The following is a 27,438-nucleotide window of genomic DNA, read 5'->3' as shown; positions in this document are numbered from 1 at the left end:
CTCTGTTAATACTAAGAGAGTATCACCTTGGTCTAGTATTTTCAAGCTGGTATTTCTCTTTCCTCATCATAAGCTAGCACAAATATATGCTGATAGAGATGTTAAAACTTTGCTGAAGAACTTGAGAACTTTCAGACTTTACATTCTAGGTAACAGGTCGAGTTAAGGATATTTTATGGTGGCTGGTTTTGAAGCTGCAGATAGAAAAACCTAATGTATTCTTCAATAATTACTTGACTACCTGTTTGAAGGGTAATCCATATTTTAAAAGTTTCCTCATCTCTTGTGAGCTTAGAAGTTCTTTTTTTTTTTTTTTTTTTTAATCAATCTCTTCTAATGCATTCTCATAAATTCACACTGGAATTTCAACCTCAAAGTATGCAAAATTATTTTCAGGTAGGCATTACTGAATGGAGATGGGTGTATAATTTGGGACATCGTAAAGTGGTTTGAAACACTGATGTTGATAGTAAATCATTGCTTATAATGTATATGTGTTCAACTGGAGGGGCTGAAGCTTCCCCATCTACTATCGCAGATGTCTTTTAAAGGTGAAATTAGTTTACGGTAAATGTCATTCAGATGAAGTATGCGCTTTAGAAGCAAGGAAACCATTCCTTTAAAATTAATGATGCATTGCAAATATCAGAAAAAAAAACCCTTACATCCAGCATAAAGATAATTAAAATTCAGGTCAGAAGTGTATGACTTAGTCGGGCTAAATTTTTTAATGAGATTTCAGAAAATTAATTGGGCGAGTATGTTTTTACTCTTCTAAAGAATATTTCATTTCATGGCTCTACAGGAAGGATGCTTTTATTGGCATCTAAAGATTGTAGTGTCTGACTTTAACTGTTGGTTAACCAGTCTTTTAACAATTTTTAGGTTGATTACAAATAATCTGAATGTCTCGTGACCTTGTAGCCATTTGTGCAGACTGATGACTAGTGCTGGTTCTCCACATGCCAATCAGCCAGCAGTAAAACAACTGACTTTATTATTAATTAACATTAGCACTCTGGGTTTATATATTATGCAATTAGCAGTGAACATTCCCCTCTTTTCAGCTTATTGAAGCTTATTTCTTTCCGTGCCTCTGGGAGCAGCAGTCATACAGGCATTGCTCTGCAGCACATCAGTATTTTACTGATACTTTTGTCTTCCGTCTCCCGGTACTCTCCTGTGCCTGAAACGTCAGGGTAGAGGCTGCAGGAAAGGCTGCTTGGACAGTTTGCTCAGGACTGTTCATGTTTTCCCCAGCTCTTCAGTAATGACAAAGAGTTAAATTTATTGGCCAAACATTCATTGCTCTGGAGATTGAAAGTCTTTCTACAGAACAGTTTTTTCTTATTCTTCCCGAGCCCAACATACAAATTCTGAGCTGTACAACTACTCATTTAAAAAGAATACAAAAAAAAGTGTTCAGGTGATGCAGCTGTCCCACTTGCATGTGGTTATAGCAGTGTAGGAGGGATTTGGAGGAAATTGTATCAAGTCTCCAGTTGTGAATTTTGGCATGTTCCTGTTGTTGCGCGCTCGGGGAGTCGCTTGTGGTCAGGCGCCTCTGGTCGCACAGTAACACACAGCTCCGAAAATGTGGAAGTGTGAGTGTAAACGACATCCTGACACCAAGGAGCAAGTCCGTAGCAAGGAACTTTCCTCCATATTTGCCTGCGTTGCTTTATAATCTGGTATACAAAGACTTCTATTAATCTATAATTAAGTTCCTTATCCTTGCAGCATATCTGTTTGTGTGCGTGCAAGGGAATAGAGCTGAAATTTTCATTTAATTGGATTTTTTTAGTATTACAAAACCTTACTGATTCTGTTTTGCAGAAAATCTCATAACACCTCAAAATCTGAGGCAAACTTCTCCTTTAAGTATTGCGACGAGGGCTGGTGTTGCATACCTCTGCGACTTGCATCAAAGTTTTGCTCTCGCATCAGTGGTTACATCTGAAAGAGCACTTCTATGCCAGAAATGTTGTCCAGAATAGCTTATTCTTGGAATAATCTCTGTATTTCTTCTTAAAAATGAATAGCCTCTTTATTCGAATGAGGAATTAATTGACTTTAATCTCTGTCTTTTTTTTTAATGGAGTAGTAGAAGAATGAGACTTCATTGTGTGGATAAAGAGAACAGTCTTTGTCTCAAAACTCCCAGACTGTCCCTTCCTACAGCTGCCCTGGGAACAGAAATGCGCAAACAGCCCAATTTTCATAATGCCTTCAGAGGTCCAGTGGTTTGAGGGGTGGGTTGCTTGGTTGGTTGTTTTTTTTCTCCCCTTTTTGCCTGTTTTTTTTTTTTAATTCGAGCCTTCGTCACTGACCTTGAAACCAGTTCTGCAGAGGCAGTGGCTTGGTTTTACTGTATACATGCAGACCTGAACCTGTGCTGAAAATGAGAAAATTGATGAACAGGTTTGAAGATGATGGTGGTATCTAATTTTACACGCAATTTATATCTGTATATGAAAAGTGTGAGACTTGCAGAAATAAAGGTGGTGGTTTATGTGAATGAATAGGCGTTGGTTCTTTGACAGCTTTATGAAAAATTGTAGCCGTTAAACATGGAAGGACTTGGAAAAAAAACAGTTTCCCTTGTCGAAAGTCATGAGAAGTGAAATGTATACAAGGCCAGACTACAGGGATGGTATTCTGAGGAGGTAGATATTTCTTAGATATTCTAGCTGTGTCCTTTTAACAGTGTTTAGAAGTTACCTGGTTGCATTTCAGTAGGGCAAAGCATAAGGGAAAGTTAATTTTAAATGGCCTGCTGTAATCACAGGGAGCTTTCTGCTGTGGTTTGGTCTAACCTGAGCATGTTCTCTGGTTTATACTGTAATCAAGCATCTTCTAGCCTGTATGAAAGCTCCATTATTTTAATTAGGTCTGATAGGTTGTGATAGAAAATGCAAATCTAGGTCATTGCATATGTAAATGTGCAGCTGTAGTCCTGGAGGATGCCAGAACATATCAGCTAAGGTGTCCAGTCATCACCCGGCATTAACTCCAGCATGGCAAGCAGACTTTATGTGCTAACCATGTGAAAGTGGCTGGGACACACACATACACCCTGTCACTTGCCTAACATTTATTTGTATTTTCAAGGTAAGAAGTTGCTAGATATTTCTTGGCACATGCTTAAAATATTAATTTACACTTAAACACTCTTAGTATAAACACACAGTTTAATGATTTATGAAGGGCAAATGGGTACCATCCTTGACTGCAGCCTGGATTTCTTTCTTAAAAAGAATATTTTGTGGTAGTTGCTTCATAAAATACCGTTAAAACTGCTACCTCTCCAAGTCAGAAAAGCTTTTGCTCAAACTTTCTTACTACTCAAGGAGAGTGTAGCTCAGGAGGCATATGTTCTCACAGTTAAGGAAATGCTTTGATTCCTTTCTATCTTTTAATTAGGAAAAAGGATTTTGTAATTTTATATACCTTTATATACTTTTGTAATTTTATACACCTTTATTTTGGCTGGATAAAGAGATTTGACTGGACAGCTCAATTAATTTGCTTAGTAGCTCATAGGTAAAAAAGCTGAGAGATGGAGATGGTCCTGGTTAGTTACTGGTCAAGTTGAACAAATACTTGTGTTCAGACGTTCTGCTGGTGATGTTGCCACACAATAAATGCACCTAAACTAACGTTTCATTAGCACTCCCTGGAATGAGAGGAGTACTCCTGTTTATCAAATCCCTGCAAAGAGAGATTGCAACCAGTTTAAACCGAGAAAGCTGCAGGGGCTGATTACTTTAAATATTTGCTTGTCCAGTTCCATCCTGTGTTGCCTTATTTTGTTGATAATTTAGTAACTTACAGGGGAATGCATGTAAATAATAAAGCAGTGTTGCCTTAAGATCCTGCTATTTATCTAATTACCCATAGGCTACTTTCTTCTTCATCAGTGAAAGGACGCTCCCGTTTTATTGTGTAGCACACGCTGCAAAATGTAGAGAATTGAATTGTGACTCCTCATTGCTTGTAAACGTGGTGTAGCTCCAGCACAGCACAAGCACTGAGTAACCTTCCTTTGCTTGTGAACACCAACGGTGGCTGCACGGTGAGGGGGCTTCTGTCAGAGCTTAGGGGAGACTAAAGGGATCCTGAAAGGGAAACGCTCCCTGAACTGTTTAAAGGAAAAACTCTATGAAATTGGCTTCCTATTTCTGTTTGACTTGCCTGCATGAATAATTCAGATTTCTAAATTCTAATGCACCCTTCTTATTTGTGTAGGTTATTGTCCGTGAATTAAGTCTCTAGCCTAGAGAAATGAAAACCATTTCTCATAATATGAGAATACTTAAATGCTTGTGGTGACAGATGGAAAAACTTACCTGTGGCCTTGGCATTTCAAAAACAATTACTCAAAAGAGTTGTTTCATCTGAAAAGGAGTGAGTTTGCTCTTTTAAGGAACTTAAACTGAGAAGGCTGAGAACTGATGATCATGATGGCCTGGAGTTAAATTCCCAGTTATGTGCCTACTTGAATTAGCAGGCGTTGGCTGCACATTATGGCATTGGGTTTTTGTCTGCTCTAGAGTTTATGACTGCCTGAGCTTTTCAGTCGAGCAACAGTCCTCTCTTCTCACAACTGCAGAGCTTTCCCCTCCCTAAGTTCTCAGCAGCTGGCACGGTGCAGTGGTGTGGAAGTGCAGGGCAAGCTCCAGCAGCAAACAGCCTTTCACTGCCAGAGAGACGAGTGGGAAGATGACAGCAAAGAGACCTGTCTGGTCTGTGATTTATATCTGCATCTCTCTGTCACCAGCATTTATAAAACGTAATCGTTTTTCTTGAGTATCCTGCCACAGAGTGGCTTTCGTTGTGGGGATTTCTCCCACGTTTCTTGTGATAAAGATGCTGTAAAGGTGGCAGGTTTCCAAATACCTTGTCTTGGTTGATTGATGCAGTTTGTGGGTCAGAAATTACTATTTAGGGAACTTTATTGGTGAGTTTTCTTAAAAACATTGAATTTTACAACTTTGTTTACAAAACCTTTGCCAAATAACTGCAGTTGTATTTCAGAGTTGCACAGACACCTCAAAATCTGGGAGCTTTTTCAAATGTCTGATCTGATACTCTTTATTGTTCGTTGAATCATAGTCGGTTTTATCTCTGTTGAGAAGAAGTTCAAACTTACTTACTTGTTAAAATAAATACACACTGTAAGAGATCCTCACACTCTTGTATGTAGTGCTGGTAAAAGATGCTGGACTGAAAGGTTTACCAGCATTTTAAATCTTACTTCCAACCCCAGCCCTTTGTGTTAGGAAGTGACAGTGGTAGCCATAGACATCTCCCTAAAACCCGCAGCCCTCCTGGCCCGCTCTCCCTGGGCACTTGTGCTGGGGTTGCCTACTAAAGCTCCAGCTGTGAACCATGGCTGCATCCCCGGGAACCCCCTCCAGCTTTTGGTGTGTACTTGTCTTTTTGTGGTTTTCAGTAGGAACTCTGAAATGTTCAAGAAGCTGAAGCTTAAAAACCTATTCAACTTGGCATGCATGGCAACTTTAAGTAATTTTCATAATTTCTTTTAAAACTTCAGTTAGCAGTCACGTTAATTACAGAAGAGACCAGGATGGCTCTAGAGAGCACTTCCTAGCCCGTGGAGTACATCATCCCCGTTATGCTGTGTCTGCCTGCCCGGGTGGGGGTTTACCTGGGACTGCTCAGAAGGCGGCGACAGCATCTCCCAAGTGACACAAGCAGGCAAAGTTGACGAGAGGGTGTGTAACTAGGGAGACAGTAGTTTGAGACTAGTCAGTTGCTTACATCCTAGGCAAGCTTTATTTCCTTTTTAAAAAAGCAATTTAACTTAATTCAGCTTATGTTACTAATACATTTCCTAGGAACTAATGAATTTCTGGTCAGAATTATCTATAGACTGATCAGCCTAGATGAAATTCTTGACCATCAGCAATGAGAGCAAGAGGCTGTGTCCATCTGGCGATCTTCACTTTGTTCTTGACGGTTTTGGTAGCTGTTAGTAGTTTTATGCTTTGGTTAACAGCTTTGTGCAAGTCACTGCGGTTAAACGCGGGGGCTTGCGGCTCTGTGCTGGGCGTTCGTGTCGCAGCTCCCTGGTGCAGTGGGGTCTGAAGTGGGCAAAGAGGATTGAGGGTGGGAAAAGGAAAGACAGACAGTCCCTTGTCCATCATACACCAGATCAACACCAAATTTCTCTGTCTTCCTTGCTGAGCAATCCTTACTGTGAGGAATTTATCCTCCTGAATGGGATTAGTCATAGAAACCCCTGGTTTGTGGTCATAAAGAAGAAAGCTTGGGAATGCAAATTCATGGTTTTGCTTCACTTTTTCTGGTTCATTGATAAAATTTCTTTTGACTTGAACAGAGACATTTAACATCGTACCCATATCGCTGCACACTGGCAGATTTTCAGATAGAGAAAAAGATTGGCCGAGGACAGTTCAGTGAAGTTTACAAAGCAACTTGTCTTCTGGACAGAAAACCTGTGGCATTAAAGAAAGTTCAGGTAAGCATTTAAGTTCGAAGTCTTACTATTTAGCAAGTAGAAGGGGAATGTTTTAAGTGTCTACACAGGTCACTTTGACTCACATACCTCTTTCAGTATTCTTTTGTCAGCAGTAATAATGCAATAAAATGCTTTAAAAATGGAACTTTTTAGGGTTTGGGAGCACTGGATGATCTGGTTTGATATTTTAACATTAAAAACCTCAATACCCCCGCTTTCTTAATTTATTCAGTTGGGTTTTAGAAGGTGTGTTTAGGGGTTGGGTTTTTTTTTTTTTCTTTTTTTATTTCATGATAAGGAATAAAGAGTAATCCTTCTGAAGGTCTCAAAGCAGTTTTGCAAATTCTGATTAAGTCAGGTTAGTTCCGTGGTGCACAGTTTACATCTGGGCATGAGGTGAAGTGGCCCCACGGCTCCTGCCTGCCCCTCGCTGTATCCTCTGCAGCCACCTTCTCCATGTACCCCTCCATCCTCTGTCCCTGTTTCCATTTTGAGTGTTCTGTTTGCATAGTCTCTATCCCTCGTCATCTTGGAGTGGGTTTATGTTTCTAAAACAGAATTGTGTAGCGGTGGTGCAATTTCATATTAATTTTTAATTTCACTTTTTACTTCATAAGAAGGGTTCACTAATTTATAATTAAATGTGTGTGAAAGAACAAGGCCCTGATGGCCGTAGTGGTACAGCTGGGAGACTGCCATCTCGGCACAGAGGAATCATGAGAACACGAGAGCACGCAAGGGAAAAATGCCTGCACTTGCTAACTTTAGAAGAATTTCTGAAAAACTTTCATGCAAGCAGAATAGATTTTTAACTTGGCTCAACGCATTGTGCAGTGTTCAGAAAAGCATTTTGTGTGAAGGAATTTGCCTTTAATCCTTCAACACGTCCTTTAAGCTCTTGTTTCTAGTGACTTGCTCTGATTATTACAGAATGAATATTAACGCTTAATATTATTTGTTAATTATTACAGAGAAACAGTGGAAGCTATATCTCTGTTTAAAAGAAAAAAGTAAACATTTTATCTTTTCTTTACCATGTGAAATTAATAGTAACTAAACTCTGTTTTGTGAATTTGCTGCCATGATTTTCAAACTAGTATCTTTATTTCTCATGCTGCTTAGACTATTGCCTACAGGTTCTACAATAAATTTTACCCTATCGCTAGCTCTTTAGTGGTTTCAAAATAAAGAAAACATTAGTCTGTCTTTGATCTAGGGATTGTGTGTATAACCATTACAGCTGAGGATATACAAACTGGGAGAGGAAAGACCAATTTCTTGTTAAAATATAAAATTCTTCCTCTGTTGTTGTTTGATTTTTCATCTGCACATTTTTGTCTTTGAAGATTTTTGAAATGATGGATGCCAAGGCTAGGCAAGATTGCATTAAAGAAATTGACCTCTTGAAGGTAAGAATTTCTCCAATTACTTTTACCAGTTTTTGTTTTGAGAAAAAAAAAATTGTTTTCAGGTTGGCAACAATCACTTGCCTGTTAGGGTAAATAAAGCTTATGTAGCATGCACAGTGGTCTTAACAGACCGTGCTTTCTTTTGCAAGCTGTAGAATGCCTACATGATGCAAGAATTTTGTCTTAAAGCTTCATTTTATTGAGTTTTCTGCTTATCATCTAAGGAATCTATTAAAAATCTTTCTGTCATAAAAAAAATCCACAAGTACTCCTCTTTGTGAGGCATGTAAATTCTGCCCTTTATGCATTTTGATTTGTTTGTCACTTTAATTAATGAACTAGCTAAATGGGAAAACAGTTTTGCATGTGCATGTCACGTATCTATATGTACACATCACACATGAAAAGTAGTAGTTTAGATAAAGGCTCTGACGCCAGAGAGTGTTTTTTAAGTAATTAAACCAACTAGTGATTTTTTTTTTTTGTCTCAGTAATTTAGTTTAAAATGTTGGTAGAAAATATATATGCATTGCACTTTAATTATCTATTTTGAGTAAATGCAACAGATTGTAGAAGGCTAAAATTTTAGTTTAGGCAAATTTAATTCTAAAAGTATTAAATAATTCATTTTGTAAATGTGATTTTTAGGTATTTCTATTTAAATTGTCGATTTATATTCATGCAGTTGTAGACAAAGATTGAGTCCTCTAGACTCTAGTGAGGGCACACAGGATGAATATGAAGATTGCAGTTTGTGTGGACATGATCCAGTTGCTTAACAGTCATGGAGAAAAACAATGCCAACATTAAGATTCAGAAAGAGAATTTGTGATATCTTTGGGTTCTAGGTAATCTAAACAGCTTTGTCTTGATCTCTGGTTATGGAAGGTGTCATAAACTTGCACTGGAATTATTTAATGCAGAATGTGCAAATTTTTGAGAATCAGAGGAGACTGAAAATGAAATACCCACGAAGACAGGAGGTTCTAGAACGTCAGCTCCCATCCACCTGGGTGGGATGTCCCGAGGCACCTTCCTGAGTACAGCTCCCCAGAGGCTGGGTGTCACACCGGGGTTACCGAGGGAGTGGGCGCTGCGAGAGCACGTACCATAGCCTGAGCCAGTAGGGCTTCGCTATCCACTGAAATTACATCTCACTCCCCCACCCTAACACCACCACCAAAGCTCTCCAGTCAGGCTGTGGCACTATTGGAAGCCTGATTCAGCTCCTTTTGTGGTCAAAAGCCATTGTATCTGTCTCTGAGCAAGTGTATTTAAGTTAAAAACCTCTGTTTGTCTGCAATTAAGAGCTGTCTGCGTGTATTCGGAAGTCTTTGGTGGTTGTCTTTGGAGCAGAGTAGCATGTTTGCCACACTTACAACCTCTTGTTTATGATTTTTTTAAATAGTAGCTGGAGCTCTCTGGAGGGAGGGAGTTTCCATTATACCAGCAGAGTTCTGCTTTGAAAAATACTGGTTGATAAAATTGGATTGTTTTGCACAAAATTTTACAGAAGACTAGAATTTCAGTAAATTAATTGAGTTGGTACTGAAGGGAGGAGCAGGAATGGTTGTTGACAGTCTACAGAAACATACCAATGTGCTGTTTATTATGCAAAACACCACTCTGCTGGTAGCTTAATTATTTATTGTTGAATATCAGTGTACCTCCCTACTCGGGACGGTTGTGTAGTACCATCTAAGGAATGTGAAGTTTGTTAAAAAGTCCGTTTGATGAATCTTGTTGTATTACAGATGCAAAGGAGATATATTTCTTAGTATTGCTTATAGTTGGCTTCTATCAAATGACTGCTAGCTTTCAACTCAGAGCCAACAAAATCCATTGAATTTATCCAAGATGCCCGTAGCTCAGCTTCTGAGAAGATGAGCAGATAATAAGTAAAAGGCCATCAAAGCTGAAGTGCCCAGTTTTAGATCCGTGCTCTTGATGCTGTGCTGGGCAGTGTGTTTGCTACCCCAGCCCAGGCAGTTACTCCGGTGTGTGTGCGGGCAGGGGAGGGTTGCTGGGTCCGCATCAGCGGCGGGCCTGCGCGTCACTCCGTGCCCTAAGACAAATAACTGACCAGAGCGAAATATCTGCCAGTCATCTTTTGCTGGTTGATGGCTCCCATGCTGCCTGCTCTCACAGCTTCGTGGAAATAACCCACGGTCTGTGTGTGGATGTGCTGGCACAGTCATGGAAAGTCGTATTTCAGAACTTCAGAGCTGCTTCACCAGAGCAGGACACGGGTCCCCTCTCGGGACTGGGCAGTCGCTGTCACCGATTGTGCAGCATGGGACAGAACAGTCCGTGCCTGGCCATAGGAAAAAGTTTTAAAATTTAAGTGAGATTTCAGTTCCTGCTGCAGAGTATGTGTGATCTCTGGCTTGGCTTCTTACAAAATTTTGTGAGGTTTCTTGTTCTGCTGTGAGGTTTTCACATTTTGGTTTCCTTTAGAATAGTGTCTGTGCAGCTTCAGGAAAGTAGGACAAGTGTATTTTTCTCGAATGACTTATTCTCAATAATTCTAATTTCAGCATTTTTAGAGTCATTATATTAAAAGTTTAAATACATTTAACTTCCTAAATTTATCATTAAGGTAGTTGTTCTTGTGTCTGGAAAGCATAAAGTGTGTAAGGACCTAATTACGGTATTTCAGAGTTGGTTTAAAACTTGCTCAACTTTTCTTCATCCCTGTTGATGTGGAGTAGATGTCTGCCTTGCAGTTGTCTAATGTCTGGCCATGCAATATGGGATATTCATATTTTTAAAACTTTGCTGCTACTTTTAAATTCTGATGTCTAGTATGAAGTATTTATAGACTTACTAAACAACTTGCTCTAAGAGCTTTTCTTTCTTTGTTTTCTATATTTTTAATGTAGACCATTGAGGAATTTGTTGAAGGAATTGCACAGACTTGCTGTAGTCTACCCCTGTCAAAATAATACTTTGTCTTTTTTGATGAAAGACTTTTATGTGACCGTGGAAACAAAGGGGTTTCTGTGATTTGTAAATGAATTATAATTATTCAAAATTTAACAGAAGCCAGACAAAATTGTGAATTACTTTCAGTGTAATTCTGGCTAAAAGGTTTAGGTAAAGCAGCTCGATAATGTGGCTGTAATCAGCATTTGGGCTGCCAGCACCCACACTCTCTCATTTAGAGGTGGCTTACCCTTCCCCATGCCTCTTCCTGACAGTGCTGCTGTGCATACACATCAGGCATTAGCTACCATCATACTTTTAGGATGCATTAAAGAAATAGGAAATTTCATTAACCCACAATAAACTGTTTGTAATGTTTTATGCATTTAAGAATTTGTGAGAATGAATGTACTTTCTTTCTGACAAAATTCAGGTAGTCTTTTCCATGACACAGGCATATACAACAGTCATAAAAAATCCTCAGAGTCAATATATTTATTTAAAATATGTTTGACAAAAGGAAGAGTGGAGAATGGATGTTTGGCTTATCCAGAGTGGTCTACCTGGCTGTTCTGTGAAAACAAGCGTTCAGTGGTCAGTGAATTGTAGAAAAAACAATGTGTATTTCTGCATTCACACCTTTAAAAGGTCATGGGCAGCCTCCTGCGTTTTCCAGGGGAGCAGAGAGCCTAGTGAGGCTCCTTCTGGAGCGCTCATCCCCCTGCTTAGCTTCAGCAGGGAGTGGTGTCAGCTCCTGCTGCTGAGAGTCCTCCAAGATCTGCTCATCAGAAGAGCTACCACAGAAAGGTGTTGGGTTTGTTTGCTTTTAATTTTATACAACTTGATCATAATAGAAGAAATATTCCTCTTTAGGTCTAATGAGTTTCTTTAAATCAGTACAAACCATCAGTAAAAAGTGTGTACAGTCTCACAAAAAGATTTAAATTCTCTGTATCGGTTAAGCAGTGCTTGGGTCTGAGTAAGTTGAGCTTTGTTGTACACAATAAATGCAGTAAAGGCTGGGGTGCAGGAGGGGACAAATGTCAGTGTAGTTGTTAGTCCCGACAGTGTGTGGTCTTCATTCTCTGTTACAGCTGTAGTATTTTGATGTTGTGTTTTGTTGGCACATGGTGCTGAGGCTTAGAAAAAGGCTTGTTTGCTTCTTGGACTCCCCAGAGCCACTGGGAACTCAGGGCAGGTCCCACCCGAGCGTCCTCCAGAGGACACAAAACATCCCTTGAATCGTGACTGTACCCCAAGAGCTGTTGGCAGCCCCCAGGCGTCGGGTCTGCCCTGGGAGACCGTCCCGAGGTGCTGCGGGGGAAGGTGCCCCCGTTGCATGAGGAGTCGGGGGCTGCTCTGCTCGTGGGTTCCGTGCTTTTTCCACTGGAAGTTGATCTTTGATCAATGTGCACAAGAGCAGACATGTACAAGAAATTTCAACAGAAATGGTGGGCTGTGACATTTATTTATTTAAGGCTTGGGCTTGTGGGAATGTTCCTCTCCTGATGCCTGCACATGGATCCCATTAACGCTAATGTGTGCTAGTGTCAAGGCATTGCAAAGGAGAATCTATCCCCTAATGTGCATGCGGAGAGGAGTGATTAGCATGATGGATCATAACAGTGTTTCTTTTGGCTTTGTAACCCCTGGAATAGACAGATTGAGTCACAGCTGTTTCATAGATGAAATGCTCACTTTGGTAGTTTCTAAATTTACTGCATTTCTGAGAGCACAAGAGAAAGATAATCTAAGGCAAAATGAGGGAGAGTGAATAGAGATCTAGATACTACGTCATCTTCTGAGCGGTTACAGTTTTTCACTTTTAGAAATTCCGATATAAAATATTAAACCAGAAATTTTAATTTGTTGACCCTGTTTCTTAATTTAGTCCTGTGAGTAACGTGTAACAATCTGAGAAGATGCAATTTTTTAAGAAACACAGAAGGAAAAAAAAAATAATTATCAGTTGTGAATATAAGAAGCTATACCGAAATGAAAAAAGTAATTAGTGAAGATGCAAGGATAAATAATCAGAAAAATACACTGGGTGCAATATGTGCATTATTTTCCTCTATCAAAGTTTTAATTTAATCTGTTGTGCTTCTGAGAGGCAGAGAGACCTCAAGGAGTGCTGCAATCAACAGTTGGGGTTTTTATTTATATTTAATGGGGAAAAAAAATCAGTTACTGCTTAACAAAGCTTCTCTCAGGACATTGCTTTTAAACACGTTCTGAGTTTACAATAGAAGAGGTGGTTTCACGCTATTTTGGGCTGTACTGCACTTTATTCAAGACACTTTTATTATGCTGTGCTTACAATAAATGGTATTTCTTACAGGATCTTTGTCTGTAGTAACTCAGCACAGTTTGTAGTTGTACCTATTGTGAACTGTTTTGCATCACGATTACAGAAGTGGTACAGGTGTTGTATCTTGGAGTTGTCGTTACGACAGCATTGTAAATTTTCTTCTTGCCTTCCCTCTATCTGCAGCAACTGAACCACCCCAATATAATTAAGTATTTGGATTCTTTTATTGAAGACAATGAACTTAACATTGTCCTGGAGCTGGCCGACGCTGGTGATCTCTCTCAGATGATTAAGGTAAGGACGTGTCAGTTCTAGAGTGCTACAAACTGCCAGGATTAGGCAGAGACACGAGGCAGTGGGGGTGAGCACGTCTGTGCTAGAAGCACTTTTAATCTCTCCTTGCAGTTGTGCACACCCCAGGGTGCTTCCAGAGCCCAAACCGAAGGGTCTGGTGGCGTTTTAAATACACGGGGCCGTGCCACTTGCTTCTGGTCACTGCTCTGGAAAGGAGCAAAGCCCCTGTCTGGTGGTGGGACGTCAGCGTTATTTGTGAGGCTGATTTATCCACTCTGTGATTGTTGGGGATGTTTAATTATTGTTAGATTCACGATTCGTATAGCCTGTCTGCCACTCTGAAGACATTCAAGGAAGTGTATTGACTTTTTTTGCAGTAGGGATTTGGGTTTGAGAAAATGTTTCAAGTACTTGTTCTTCTTTTATGTTGCTCTTAGGAATACTTGTATTGCTGCAAACCAGCTTTAGTTAAGCTGTTACCACCTGCTTTTATATTTTCTTTGACATGTTAATCTTTAGACATACATCCCTTGTGAGAACAGATGTGTTATATCATGTTTGTTAGCACTCTCAACCTTCTCTCCATGTTTTACCTGATTTTTGCCATCATTATTCTGTAATTATCATAAATGAATGTTTGGAAAGTTCTCCTCCTCCTTGTTGTCACAGTTAAAATATCTTATTAACAGATTTGTTTTCTTTGCCAGCAGAGCTATGAGGCACTAGGCCAAAGGCTGTCAAACAAGTTATCCATTTAGTCCATAGTCAACGGCTAAATTTACAGTATCCATGAAAATCTGCTCCATCTCACAGGAGAGTCCCCCTGGGCGAGCGAGCTGGGAACAGGCAGTTGGCAGAGCTGCTCCTGGGAGAGCCCCGGCCTTGCAGACACGGCCTCGCTCCGCAGCCGCCCCGGGGCAGGAGGACGGGGCAACGACACGCCTGGGCTGGTGGCTCGTGCGAAGGCGCCCGCCGGTGTCAGGGGCTCGGCTGTGCTCACCGGGGCTTGTGGAGACAGAGCTTGTCCCTCTGCCTGGGGAGAGCTCGCGCGTATTTTTGTCTTCCGCTGTTTTCTTGTGGCTTCTTCTATGTTTTGCCCTTTCCCAACAGATCCTGGGAAACCTGCAGATTATCTCGGGCTTCTTGTAGTTGTAGGTACAGATGGGGAAAAACTGAGAGCAGGAGTTAGGGCTGTGATCATCCTGGGGTGTGCAAGTCTTTTGCTTTGATTTTTAAATCTTAGCTATAAAAAGTTTTGTCCACATAAGTGTGAGATATCATCATATAAAATATTTGCAATTTTTTTGTCGTTTTTAGTTTAAAACATTCCCTGCTGATAAATAGGCTCATTTTATCTATCAGAGTAGGTTATTAATTTTTTAAAATTACTTTTTCTGCCATTATAAATAGGAGTTACATTTTCCGAAACATAATTTGTAGATTCTTAGGTTGATAACTTGAACAGCACTGGAACTTGTGTTCGTTCTGCTAGCCCTCCCCAGTCTGGTCTGTTTTCTCAAGTGTTTATCACAGGCACGAAGATGATACACTAGGTTTTTTCAAGGTCGTATAAATGATGTTTTTCTGTTGGTGAAAATCTTGGAATTCCTTTTTTTTTTTTATTAGAGAAAAAAAAAAAATAAAACCAAGAGGGAACAAAAGTCTCCTCCTAAAGACAGCTTTTACTGCAGGAGTGGAGTTTGCCTGCCTGCCCCTCTGTGTCACCCCCACGCCCCACCCGCCCCTTGGGAGTTGAAGCTTATGTGAGGATTTTCAGTTTCTGAGGCGGTAGGAGCAGCAGTAACAACACTCTGAAGGTGTGAGAGTGATAAAAACAGGGACTGTCTTTGTCACGCCCCTGGTGCCTGCATTATTTATGAGGTATTGTAAAGCTGATGTAAGGGAGTGCTGCGGGATAACCCACTGGAGAGTTGGGACTTTCTTGTAAATGTCAGGCGAATCTTATTGGACATGACATTTAGAAAATTATCACTTGTGGTCTTGCATATCCACTCTTAAATACTTTAATGAGAATTAAATAATTTTATCATGTATATAACACTTTATCCCTCACCCTCTGTAATTCCTCTGTGCTCTCCATCAAGTTTTGGTTTGAAACTGTTGCAATCTGTCAGATTTGCTGCCTGGGGAATTGCACGGTCGTGCCCCTTCGCAGCTGATCTGCAAAAGAAAATTTGCCGTTACTTGAGTCAAACACGAACCAGTAACAGCATGTCACATTTTATATTTTATGTGAAAACGGACATCAGATGTCTGTACCGAGAGGAAAAAGCACAAATGCAGAAAGGGGCAACAACCAATTCCCTTCCTTTCTTCTTGCTCTTACACACTGCTGATGGAAATCCTCGGGGGTGCGATGCAAAAGCAACGCTGTCAGAGTGTGCTAGGAGGGTGTACAGTGTTTCAGAGGCAGTCGTTATCCAGTGACACCTTGTGTATCAAAGGATGGGGACAAATCTTAAACCTCTGGAAGCGCGTTCTAAGTGTATTTTGTTGATGCTGTGGCTGCAGAACTGGCTCAGTGTGTAGCACAGGAGGAAGCGGTGAGAAGTCAGGCGCCAGTAACCCAAAGCACTGCGACGTTGGGGTGCCTGGCCCCGCGCTGCCTGACACGCACACGGCCCATGTGTGTTTCTGACATGGAGAAAGAGTCGCTGAGGATAGATAATGTTTAGTCTTCACTGCAGTGTGCAGCTGGTTATTTATTCCTTCACTAAGTTGCTTGGGAAGATGACTTCGGTATTGCAGAGAAGCATCACCGTGCTGCGCTCCCCCGTGTTGTGTGTGTTTTGCCTACCATGGTTTTGTTTGCGAGCTGTTAGTGTTCAGAGGCCCTTGAGTCCAAGCTCAGCTGTGCTTGGCGCTGCACAAACGCACACAAAACGGTCTTTTCCCAGGTCTGGGTGTCAGTACTGCCTTTCTGTCTCACTAGAGATAGTTCAGTTAATTTAGTTTTCCTATTATGCATGAAATAGAATATCTTATTCTACCTGATTGCAGAAGAAACACGAGTACTTTATTGATGCTCTGGCCATCATTTAAAAAGGGGAAACAGATTACCTTGTTGTTGTTAGTAGACTGTACAATTCACAAGATTTTTTTAATGATCTTTTGTTACTTAAGGCAAAATATTGGAGACATTTGTTGTTTTGAGGCACTAAATATGTTTTGCAAAGTAATTAAGGAGATTAATGCTAATTATAGCTGGTGTCCATTCAAAAATGTCAAACCTATTTAAGCATATTTTTCATAATAGTTGTTAACCAGTGAACTGCATTGAAGTTTATGCAGAGAGAGAGAAGGAGTTAAAAGCTAATCAGAAGAAAAGTCATGCTGCTGCAGATCTGGAAGACATGAGCAACCTGCAGCTGACTAACACAAGTCCAGGAACGAGTCAATTATGTTGCTTTTTCACTGATCTTTTATTTATTTCCTCCCACAGTATTTTAAAAAGCAGAAACGGTTAATCCCAGAAAGGACGGTGTGGAAATATTTTGTGCAGTTATGCAGTGCAGTTGAACACATGCACTCCCGCAGGGTGATGCACAGAGGTAACATTAATTCAGTCTCTTTTCACTGAATAATAATATAATGTTCCAATTAGTAAGCGCCTACATTCAAAAACAATTATGCTGATGTTCAGCCAATGCATGTTTAGAGAGGCTGGAGCTTGCAAGATGGATTTCTCCTTCTGTCTCTTTGCCTCATTGTTAAAGGATTCAGTCCGAAGTGAGTGTGGTATTAGGAAGATGAGCTGCTTTGTATTCCAGACACTGATATTAAGTAGAAGTGTCAAACTTGCCATTAGAAAAGTGTCAGAAGTAAAATGCTGAGACTACTGGATACACTGAACTCTAAGAAATAGTCTTCATTATATTAGCTGTGACCTTAGAGAGTTTAGAAGAGGTTTTTTCTGTCTTGCAAGCTTTTCTGAAATATTAATACAAATATGTCCCACACTCTCATAAGCTGTTCTCTATTTTCATTAATTATTTTTGAATCTCTTGTCTTAGAACTTTTCGTAACTTTGAGCTCTGTCTAAAAATTACATCGCTGCTTTCAGCGTAAATGAAATGCTTTGTGAGGGACTTGACGCGGGAAATGCAAATATCCCAGAAGGCACCAACACCAGTCTCTGCTGCTTGCTGTTTCCTTTCTCCTTTGAAGCAGTGAATTCTTCACTGGTTTTTTTTCAGCAACCTGATACTGGTTTTGCTCCTTTATACATCCCCTGATGCAGTTTATCAGTTGTACATGAAATAGGTCTGTAATTGGTGGCTGAAATTTGGAGTCTCTCACGTTTAATCTGCTTTAACGTGAGGAAAGAGCCTTGGTAACTCAGTCCTGACACGACTGCTTGGGAGACTGGGGTTCTAGACATTTTTGCACTCCACTGAACAAACCGGGCTGTACAGAGCCCAGAATTTATGTGTATGTGGGACAATTAGCCTGTGGTGTGAGGGGGCAGTGGTGGGGGCAGTACAGCTTCCTGTAGAAAACAGTCGTTTCCAAAGAGGAGCAGACATATTTCTTTGATTTCCGTCAGTTAAAGAGGATGTCTCAATTCTGTTGTGCTGTTTCCTACATTTCCCCTCCCTCACTGGTATTTTTTGTGTGTTGGAAAGTATACTCTGATTTTTGTGTATGTGCAGAGCTTGAAGTCTTGGAAGATTCAGCCTATCAAAGCTCTAAAGAAACATGGTTCTGCTCGAGCCTCTTTTGTGCAGAGAGTGCTCCAGGCTATGTTTCTACTGCGGTAGTAGAACCAAGTAACCTTTTGTGGCTTTGACCTTTTACCTTTTTCTTCTTGCAGACATAAAACCAGCCAACGTGTTTATAACAGCCACGGGGGTGGTGAAGCTGGGAGATCTTGGATTAGGCCGGTTTTTTAGTTCTAAAACCACTGCAGCACATTCCTTAGGTAAGATGGTACTTGTCGATGTCAAGCAAGCACTGCTGTACAGTTGTCAGCTGGGGGGGGGTCAAAAAAAGTGGTGTCTGTCCTCTTACTATGACAGAAGCTTAATTCAGTGGATGCGAACTATATTTTCTGTGCTAGGCATTTTAAATACTCTTCCTATGAAATTAATAGGGGTGGTTTTTTGTTTTAAAACTCCACTTGATGTTTTTCTCTGGAAGGTCTGGCCTGGTAAGCGTGTGATTTATAGCAGATGTACAAATGCAGCTCTTCCACTCTAAATAGCATGTTTGCCTGCACTCTGCTTACTGGAATTAAATGTTGCACCACCACCATTTTTAGCAGGTGCTGGTCAGCTGTCTTCCCCTGAGCAGGGGTTGTGACTGTCACCTGAAGCAAGGGAAGTGTTCAAAGCCCTCACGGTTCATCTGTTTCAAAAAGGGACTTCACTTGAAACTCAGCTTGGGCTTTAAAAATTCAAGTTTTCTTAATGTCTTCCACGTATCTCAGTTGTTTTCCTGCTCTTCTGTCAGTGCAGCTAATTGTTCTTGTCAAAGTGTAGCACCTTGCTTTTATTCTTACTGAACTGTATCATGTTTTCAGACTCTCCTACTTGCAATCAATGAGTTTTTATTCTGTACTCTGCTGTGCTTTGGTTCGTCCCAGCTTCTTGCTATCCACGAAGGCAATAGCATCGCCACGCTCCCCCGTGTTGATGTGTTGAACACAACTAGAGCTACCGGCTCTCTTGCCAGACTTCACATGAAGTAGCCTTCTACTTTGGTGGTGAACTGCTTTTCTGACCAATTTTGCAGCCATTAAGTAGTTTCGTTTAGACAGATTTAACAGTTTTATAAGTAAAGTTATACAAGCTTTGATGTTAAAGTTGTAATACATCTGTTGCTTCTGTTTCCCTCCCTCTGAAGCCTCTCACATCATCATTTGTCATCATGTTTTCTGGACCAGTCATAATGATTCATTCCTTGGGTTTTTTCTGTGGTTTACAAGTAGCATGATTATACCTCCAGCATTTTTCTGGGAATTGATATTGAATTCACTGGTTTAGAGCATCTGGGTGGTTCTCTCCCTCATCTTTACCTTTAGCGTTAATTACAATGCTATAGAAGAGTGTACAGTATATGCCGTTCATTCTTTAAGTCTTACAGCATAAAGTATTTCAGAACTGTGTCTGTAGCCTCTTGAGAGGTGGCTGATTTTCCGTTTTATTAACGAGTCTGGTTTTTGAGCCACAGAGGTACTTCTGTGTCACAGCAGTGAAGAAACTTTGGCTTTTAGTGCAGTATGGAAGCTCTTTCACATTTAACTCTCAGTTGACTTTGGAATACACAACATTTGTTCCACTGTTTGGTTTTGTGCAATTTCCTCCACTGAGTGTGAGCCTTGCTCAATTATTTCTTATATGCCTACAAACTTAATTGATAACACTCACCAACAACGCTGGCGCTTCTCAGTGCACAGGAAAAGACAGATACCTGCCTTTGTGCTTAAAAAAATGAGTCTAGTTTACTTTCATAAAATAGTAGATTTCCCTTTGCATCAAAAGCCATCCTGGATTTATGCTTATATACTTAATAGATTAAAATAGACCCTCTTCAGAGAAAGTTACAATCACATGATCTGAACAGGCAAAAATACGATCATGTCTAATTATATGATCTTATCTAGTTTGACTGCTGCACTTATATTAATAAGAATAAATTGGGGCTTGGAAACTGGCTGCGCATGTAAGCCAAGCTCGTGACCTTTACCAGGGTTGCTCTCTCTTAATTGAGAAAGCTCGTGTAGGAAGAGTTAAGCCTGTTCTGCAGGAACCTTGCCCTTCCTCAAATCAACAGCATCCTGGAAACAGGTGGATAAGGTGCAGAACACTGAGGGAGCAGCAGTGAATGGAACTGGAGACAGTCCGTGGTGTTGTGGGACACAACACCATGTCCAGTGGTTCTTGTATCCAAGTAAAAAGAACACTTTAACAATCAAAAAAATATGCAGACCTGAAGCTTTTTCTTTTTTTTTTGGTATTTTGCCAGACATACAGGTTTTGTAGCAGCAGGAAATCTACTGATCTTGGGTTTGGTTTAATTAAGACATTTGTTTAAGTAGGTGTGAGTGATGAACACCCTGCAAACCAGAGCGTGGGACCCGCGCGGACCCAGGCTGTGATGCCGGGCACTTCCCGTAGCCACGTTGCCCTGGCAACCGCCCTGAACCATCATTTCTCTGGCTGCTGACCCATGAATTGAACGTGTGGCTTATGCAAATATATTCATCTAATTTTTTTTTTTTTTTTTACTTTCATTGTATTTGCTAGCATCAGACTGGCATGAAAGGGCATTAGGCAGTACCACGACCCGTCTGACAGGTGTACCACCGGGCTGCGGCGGCACGGCCGCCGTGTCAGGAATGGGAGCTGTAATTAGAGCAAAGAACAGAACGTCAGATGAATTACCAGGCAGCAGATCATATTTGTCAGGAAGGATTGCATACATAAAAATTAAGTGACAGTACATGCCGTGGTAATGAAAGAAAAATGAAAGATTTGCCTGTACACAGCTCGAGATGCTCGGAGCGCCGGCGGGATGCCTGACCGGGGCAGTGGGCGACTGCAGCAGGGAAAGCTCCTGCGCCAGGGGAAACTTGGGCACCTCCTGGCTCCCTGGAGTAACAGAACTGCGCTGGGAGAGGCAGCGGTGGGGTGGGGTGGGGTGGGGGATAAGCCCCAGAACCCAGCCAGGCCTCTGCTGCGTTCGTGTTCCCCGCGGGGCTTGGGAGGGAAGGCGGGAGATGCTTCTCCGTAGGGGAGAGCTCTGCGTGCCCAGCCTGTACCAGAAAGCTCCCATGTTGAAAGGTAACGAGTGTAGCCAAGGTGAATTTTACTACTACTTGTTACAACATGGTGGCTTACTGTCCTTCTTTCCCTAAGTTAAACTCCCCTGTAGGAGAAGCTCCAGGATTGAGTTTAATGGAGACGGGCTCATGTATTGCAGAAACTTTATTGGGGTGTAGGAGGGAAGGGGGGCACAATTCAGCATGAAGTGAGGAAGAATGCTTTTTGCCTTTTTTTTTTTTTCCCAGTACTGCTTACGATTTTCCTGAAAAATTTGTACAGCCTATTCTTTTGCAGTTTATACTACATTCATAGTCTTTCTTTCTTTTCTTTATTTCATTTGTATGGTTACTTTTCCCCCCCAGGAGCCATATGATACCTGTTTGACAGATGTTTCACTACAGAAAATGACTAAACTGAACCCAGGGCTTTGCACCCAGAAATGATGAAATGACACCGGGATGCTGGAGTTTGGGTGTGCAACACCATGCTGTTTGGGTTGATTTTATAGTCCTGGTGTGTGATGTGCTTCCAGGTGTCATCTCTCATCCAAGATTTAATGGGACTAAGAGTATTTTTTTTTTTGTCTGTTTTTAATGTTTGATTGTATCCATTGTTTTGTTGATCTCTTGACATGGGTGTCCAGAGGAATATATCGTCAGTTAAGGCTATTCTAATATGCTTGTGGGAAAGTTTAAGTCATTAACTTTGATAGAAAAACTAATTACTTACAGGACAAAAATTACAAATAGCAGAGCGCATTTGAAAACTGCATAGGCTTTGGAAAACAACAGTAAGCTGGTAGATTTCATTTTACTATAAGCTGTAATAAATATAGAGAATTTCCATTAATGTTGAAATGGGTAACTTTATTGTGAACTGGTATATTGCCCATTTTCAGCCAAATAAAGTTGGCATTATCCAAAGCTTCTGACTGACTTTACATATTGAAGAAAAAAGAGAAAAGTAAAACACAAAACAACCCCAAACCCAAAAAACAATTTTACACAGAATAGCCTTGTTTTGGAGCAGATGATTTATTTATTCTTGGGCAAGAGTAAACTTGGAGCAGACTTTCCTTTTGGGGGATGCATGTAAGTCAGAGCTTCCCAGTTTAGAACATGCAGATAGCGGTGGATTGGAGTACGTGGGGTGTTACACGTTCCTTCTGCTTTCTTTTTGGACACGAGGACGAACAGGGAGTAACTGCAGTCATGAGAAGAGCTTTTGTAGATGGACAGTTTGTGTCTCTTATTTTGCTTGCCAAGCCAGTTTGCCATCTGAAAAAATCACAGTACTTCAAGGGGCTCGTAAGCAGCACTTGTGAAGAAAAAATGGGCACAAGAAATCTGCTTAAAATTTCAACAGCTGATGTTCTGCGCATTTTGAGAAATTTTGGCCCTTTGGTCTGTGCCTGTAGTATGGTATTCGTGGAAGAAAAGACTGCTGCAGAATTACTGCAGGTATATTCTATTACCTACATGTAAACAAGAAAAAGAAAAAAAAAAAAAAAAAGTGCTGTGCACCACCCCCCCACCCCCCCCAAAAAAAACCCCAAACCAGAAAACTGTAAGGACTCTGGTAATGTTATGTATGTAATTAAATACTAATAAGAAAAAAACAGAGAGATTAGAGCAAGAGGTCTTGTAAAAACAGCTGCAATATTATGCAGAAAATATTTATTATTTTAAATTTTTTTTTTCATCTTTTTTTCCCCCCTTGAAACAATTAGTGAGGGGACCTCACGCTGAGATTTGAAGGCGTTTAAAGTGTCTTTTAGTGCCTTTGGTGACTGTTTTACTTCAACTAATCCCCAAAAGTTGAGCTAATTCCCAAATTAGCCTTTTGGGGGAAGACCTCAGCCTTCTTGTTGAAGTACACCCCAAGTAATGCAAACGTTTGAAACAGATACTTATGAACCAGACTTCTTTTAAATAATGCTGTAAATTTTTCTTGGTAACCTACAAGCATGTCTGGAGAGATGAGGCAGGTGAGAGTTGGGGACTTTAATTTTCAAGCAGAATTGCTTCCCTGCTGTGTTTGCACCACTGGATGTTACTAAAACATACTAAAGTATTTTTTTCAACTCTGTGTATGTTCATGGAGGATGTCATAGTGTGTCTTAACGTGTTAAAGCTGAGCTAATAGTTCTGGAAATAATTATTATTTTAAAAACTGGGTGATATTTTGTTATTCATGGATGGCACCTCAGGTTTTTGAGCATAGTTCTTTGCCTTTTACATTTGTAATGAGCATGTTTCAAAAATCACAAGTATTTCAAAACATTGCAAAGTTTGTTTTGACAGGAGTGGAACATCTCTAGAATGAAGGAATGCTTTAATCAGTATTACCCCTTTGAGGCCCGTGTTGCGCTCTGATATCTCTTGGTTTGAAACTGGGAATACTCTGTAAAGATACAATAAAGGTCAGAATTTGTTAGGTTCTTTCATATTCAGAACTCTGTTCCCTGCTGTGAGAAAGAAAAGTGTTAGATTCAGAAACACTGTTCAGCTCACTATTAAAGATTAGCTGGAAGGTGCTGGTGAAGGCAGAATAAAAGCTTTCCTTATCACTTGTACTTCACAGCCAAATATGGTTATGGAGTTTGATTCATTTCAAGAGATGCTGATTTTTTATAGCATTTTAAAAATCCAACATACAGAGCCTATTAAAATATTTGGAAATACTGTGCACGGATTTCAGTCTGATGACAATCCGCCTAAAGGTGTGGGAGAGCTGCTGCTGCAAGAGACTTGTCTGTGGCACATTAAATTCAGTGAATGAGACTCCGATAGAGCCTCCTAAAAGTATGAATCGGATTTTCTCTCGTTTCTGCCTACGAGCAGCTAAGGATGAATTTCACAGGAAGCATTGATCCCTGGCTGAACTGTATTTGCACAGGGAGCAGCTCTGTATAGGAGATAACGATCCTGTGTGTGACTGTACTGGTAACCCAGCTGCTGTCACCTTCGCAACAACAAAACTCCGCTGATTCAAGCTGAAAAATGTTTTCAAAACGGGTGAGCCTGATCTTTCCTATGTCGTGAAAGACTTGCTGAGTTCAGAAGTAACACAGCTCTTCACCTGGTGTTTCTGTGGCAGATGTGGGAATTCAGCCCAGAGGGCCTGTGCACACTGGTTGCTGTACTACAGCATGGGTAGGGTTTTAAATTCAGACTATATATGAGAGGAAAGGAATTTGAATTTTATTTTTGAAATAACTTTTCTGCCTTTGCCTGCGTGGTTTTTCTGGTGAAACAAGAGACTCTGCTCCTAATCTAACTGGAAATAATTAGCATTTCCCTAACTTGGGTGTTGCAGATATCCCAGAGCTGTTCTGTTCCGTGTGGGTGTTGTAGCTGTGCACACAGACAGTGCTGGGGAGAGTAGGAAGAAACGTTGTTCTGGTATCGCTGAAGGAGGCTGATATTCAAGTGAAGTGTTTCAACTTTCAGGAATAGAATGGGAAGATGCTTACTTAGTCATAATCTTCTCTACACTTTTGTGACCTTTATAACTTTAAAGTCATTACTTTACCACCTGGTGATTAATACTGAGTCTGAGCAATATTTTGTATTTCCAGCAGGGGAAATGCCAAAGAAAGTTCCTGATTAGTAGTCTCCGATTAGACTATTCTTGTCAAATTGACTAATGTAATGCAATGGTGAGCCCTGACTGATTGCACTGGAAGCCTTGTGCGCTTTTCTAGAAGGTGCTCATTATAGGAGATTCCCACGTAATGTTGGACGGGCCATAAAGAGAATTGGGCTTGTCAGTCTTTTATCATGACAGTTATTTAAAAATTAATGCCTCAGTTTTGAAACGCAGAGACCTGCTTGTTCGTACATTTGCTGACAACACCACAGTAATGATAGGTAAATGTGCAAGGTAGACTTCATAAAATCAGCTCAGGCATGGACTGCTCCACAGGCCCATTAATATAATGGAACAGACTAATGCACGGAAAATCAAATACGGGTGATAACGCACTCATCCGTGTTAGAAACCCTGTCATTCTGCTCTGATCGAAGGTCGTTTTAAGGCATTATGTGAAACGACAGTTTTAGCCTACCAAGCAGAGCCCTGCTAACGTGGAAGGCAAGGCCATAACTTTAGAGCCCACACGTTATTATTTGCTCTGAGCTTGTCACGCAGTGACCCAGAATGACTGATCGCAGGAACAGCAACGGCCCCTGGCACCGGCACTCCGAAGCACGAAGACTTTGGGGGGCAGGAGTGGGAATGATCTTCCTGGGCTGCTGTGGGCCCGTGCTCAGCTCCTGCACTCGCTCTCAGCGAGGGGCTGGCACGTCTGCTCTCAGCTGCTGCCAGAGCTGGGAAGAGCTGTACACGCTGGTGGTGCCCAGTGGGGACTTCCAGAACCGTCCTCCAGAACTTCACATAATGAATCACCCTTTCTTCTCCAGCTGTGTATTTTTTTAAGCAGGAAAAATGAATCAGTGCTATTCCAACCAAGTCAGTTCTTGTCCAGAAGTCTGTCACATGTGTGGGGATTACCTGGAGAGCTGTCGTGTCCATTGTGTGCAGCTTGCGTGCACATGGGTGAGATCCATGGAAGCCTTTGGGGCTCTTTGAACGAGTCCTCTCTGCTCTTGGTGTTCTGTCAAGTTACTCTGTACAATCTGTTAGAAATTATCAACTATTAACAGAACTCTGGTCTCATCCATACATAGAGGCCTTTCACTGGCAATTAAAACCAGCCGGATCTGGGACAGTGTCAGTCTGGCAAGCTCCTAGGCTGGATGCGGTAGGACTGAGCGGGGAAGTATAATCATCTCCATGTGTTGTTTTTCCTGTGTTGCAGTTTGTATAGAATTTGCAAAAATGTAACTTCTCATTAGGGTACTCTTCACATTGAAAGTGAAGTAATTTCTTATTTGAATGACCTGCAAGCACAAGCCGAGTTTATCATATAGAGCAGCTGATTACTGAAAGTCCCAGGGGACCAAATAAATGAGCCAGTCAGGGCAGCGGTCCCCTTTCTTGGTTACTTGTTCTATTTTGGTAAGTAGAGTTTTATATATGTATTCCTGTAACGTCTTATGTTTCACACCGATGCCATAGGATTAATTTCACACTATATGCTACATTTCTGAATAGCTCTGAGTAAAAATCGTTGAGGTTCAGTAGACTCAAGGTTTGGGCATATAAATGTGTGACAGAAATGTAGAATAAAGATTGAAGGGTGCTGGTTTCTGGGGGAGGGTTGTTGCTTTTGTTTTGAGGTAAGCTGCCTAGTTTTCACCCCAGAGAAGAAAGTGCCTTGGATATTTAAGGTGGAGTAGGTGGTGCAACGTGATCCCAGTTTACCCCACAGAAAACGTAGGGGCTTCAGAATGCTGATGTGGTAGAGACTTCAGTAATGGGGTAAACTGGGAGGATCTGGTGCGTATGGCATCCGTACTTCCAGCAAGACCCACGTGTGGGGGGATGTTGGGGATGCTTTGGAGTAAATTGGGTAATCGCGTGCTAGCACTGACAGTACTAGTTTCAAATCAATGCTCTTTGTTTTGGCTAAGTAACCTGAGAGGATTTTTGTATTTCTGGGGTTTCCAGCTTCTGTTCGGACCCTGAGGCACTGCGAGCGGGCACTGCCCGACTCCTCAGGTGCTGCCCCACACCCAACTTTCCTCTGGGTCTCGGTTTATCTAAGTGCTCTGAATTCCTTGGGGCTGTAAACGTCTTTTTGTCCTGTGAGGACGGGCCTTGTACGGTGCCTGTACCAAGGGGATCCTGGCCTGTCTGTAGGCTCTCTGGATGACAGAGGAACAGATTTGGGCTCCCGTGTGTGCTTGGCACGGCGTGGTCCGAGCTAGAGGCACCCCAGAGTGATTTTGCTCAGGTATGGCACTGACGGCAGCAGCTCAGTGCTGGGTTGTCTCTGCCCTCGGTTGGGGTGGCTTTTGGCCTTTCAGAAAGTTGTTGCTTTCTGCCCCAGAACTCATTTGTTTCCTACGGTGTGTGAACCCCTCCTTAGGAACACTGGGGGAAGGTGGGGGCTCTGCTTCCCCCTCCACCTCTAACACCATCCTTCATCTGCTTATTAGTCTTCCAGGTGTCTGCAGTCAGCATTTCAAATGGAGAAATTGTAAACTGAATGTTACAGGCAAATTAAACATTTGCCATCTTGTGAGGAAAGGTCTTTAATTAGGAGAAGGATACATTCGAATGCCAAAAGCAAAAAAAAAA

At 41.3% G+C, this 27,438-nt stretch overlaps 1 protein-coding gene across 2 annotated transcripts in view; it reads left to right on the top strand.

The window, feature by feature from the left end:
- NEK6 (NIMA related kinase 6) overlaps positions 1–27,438 on the top strand; it is a 68,729-nt gene that overhangs the window by 27,894 nt on the left and 13,397 nt on the right. For both annotated transcript variants that reach the window (XM_074923565.1, XM_074923564.1), the window contains exons 3-7: positions 6,365–6,505; positions 7,852–7,914; positions 13,334–13,444; positions 16,908–17,016; positions 18,279–18,386. In XM_074923565.1, the coding sequence (XP_074779666.1) occupies positions 6,365–6,505; positions 7,852–7,914; positions 13,334–13,444; positions 16,908–17,016; positions 18,279–18,386 (532 nt within the window). The remainder of the gene's footprint in view (positions 1–6,364; positions 6,506–7,851; positions 7,915–13,333; positions 13,445–16,907; positions 17,017–18,278; positions 18,387–27,438) is intronic.

Source organism: Athene noctua, chromosome 20 (genome assembly GCF_965140245.1).
Source record: "Athene noctua chromosome 20, bAthNoc1.hap1.1, whole genome shotgun sequence".
NCBI lineage: Eukaryota > Metazoa > Chordata > Aves > Strigiformes > Strigidae > Athene > Athene noctua.
This window is presented reverse-complemented; position numbering and strand designations above follow the sequence as displayed.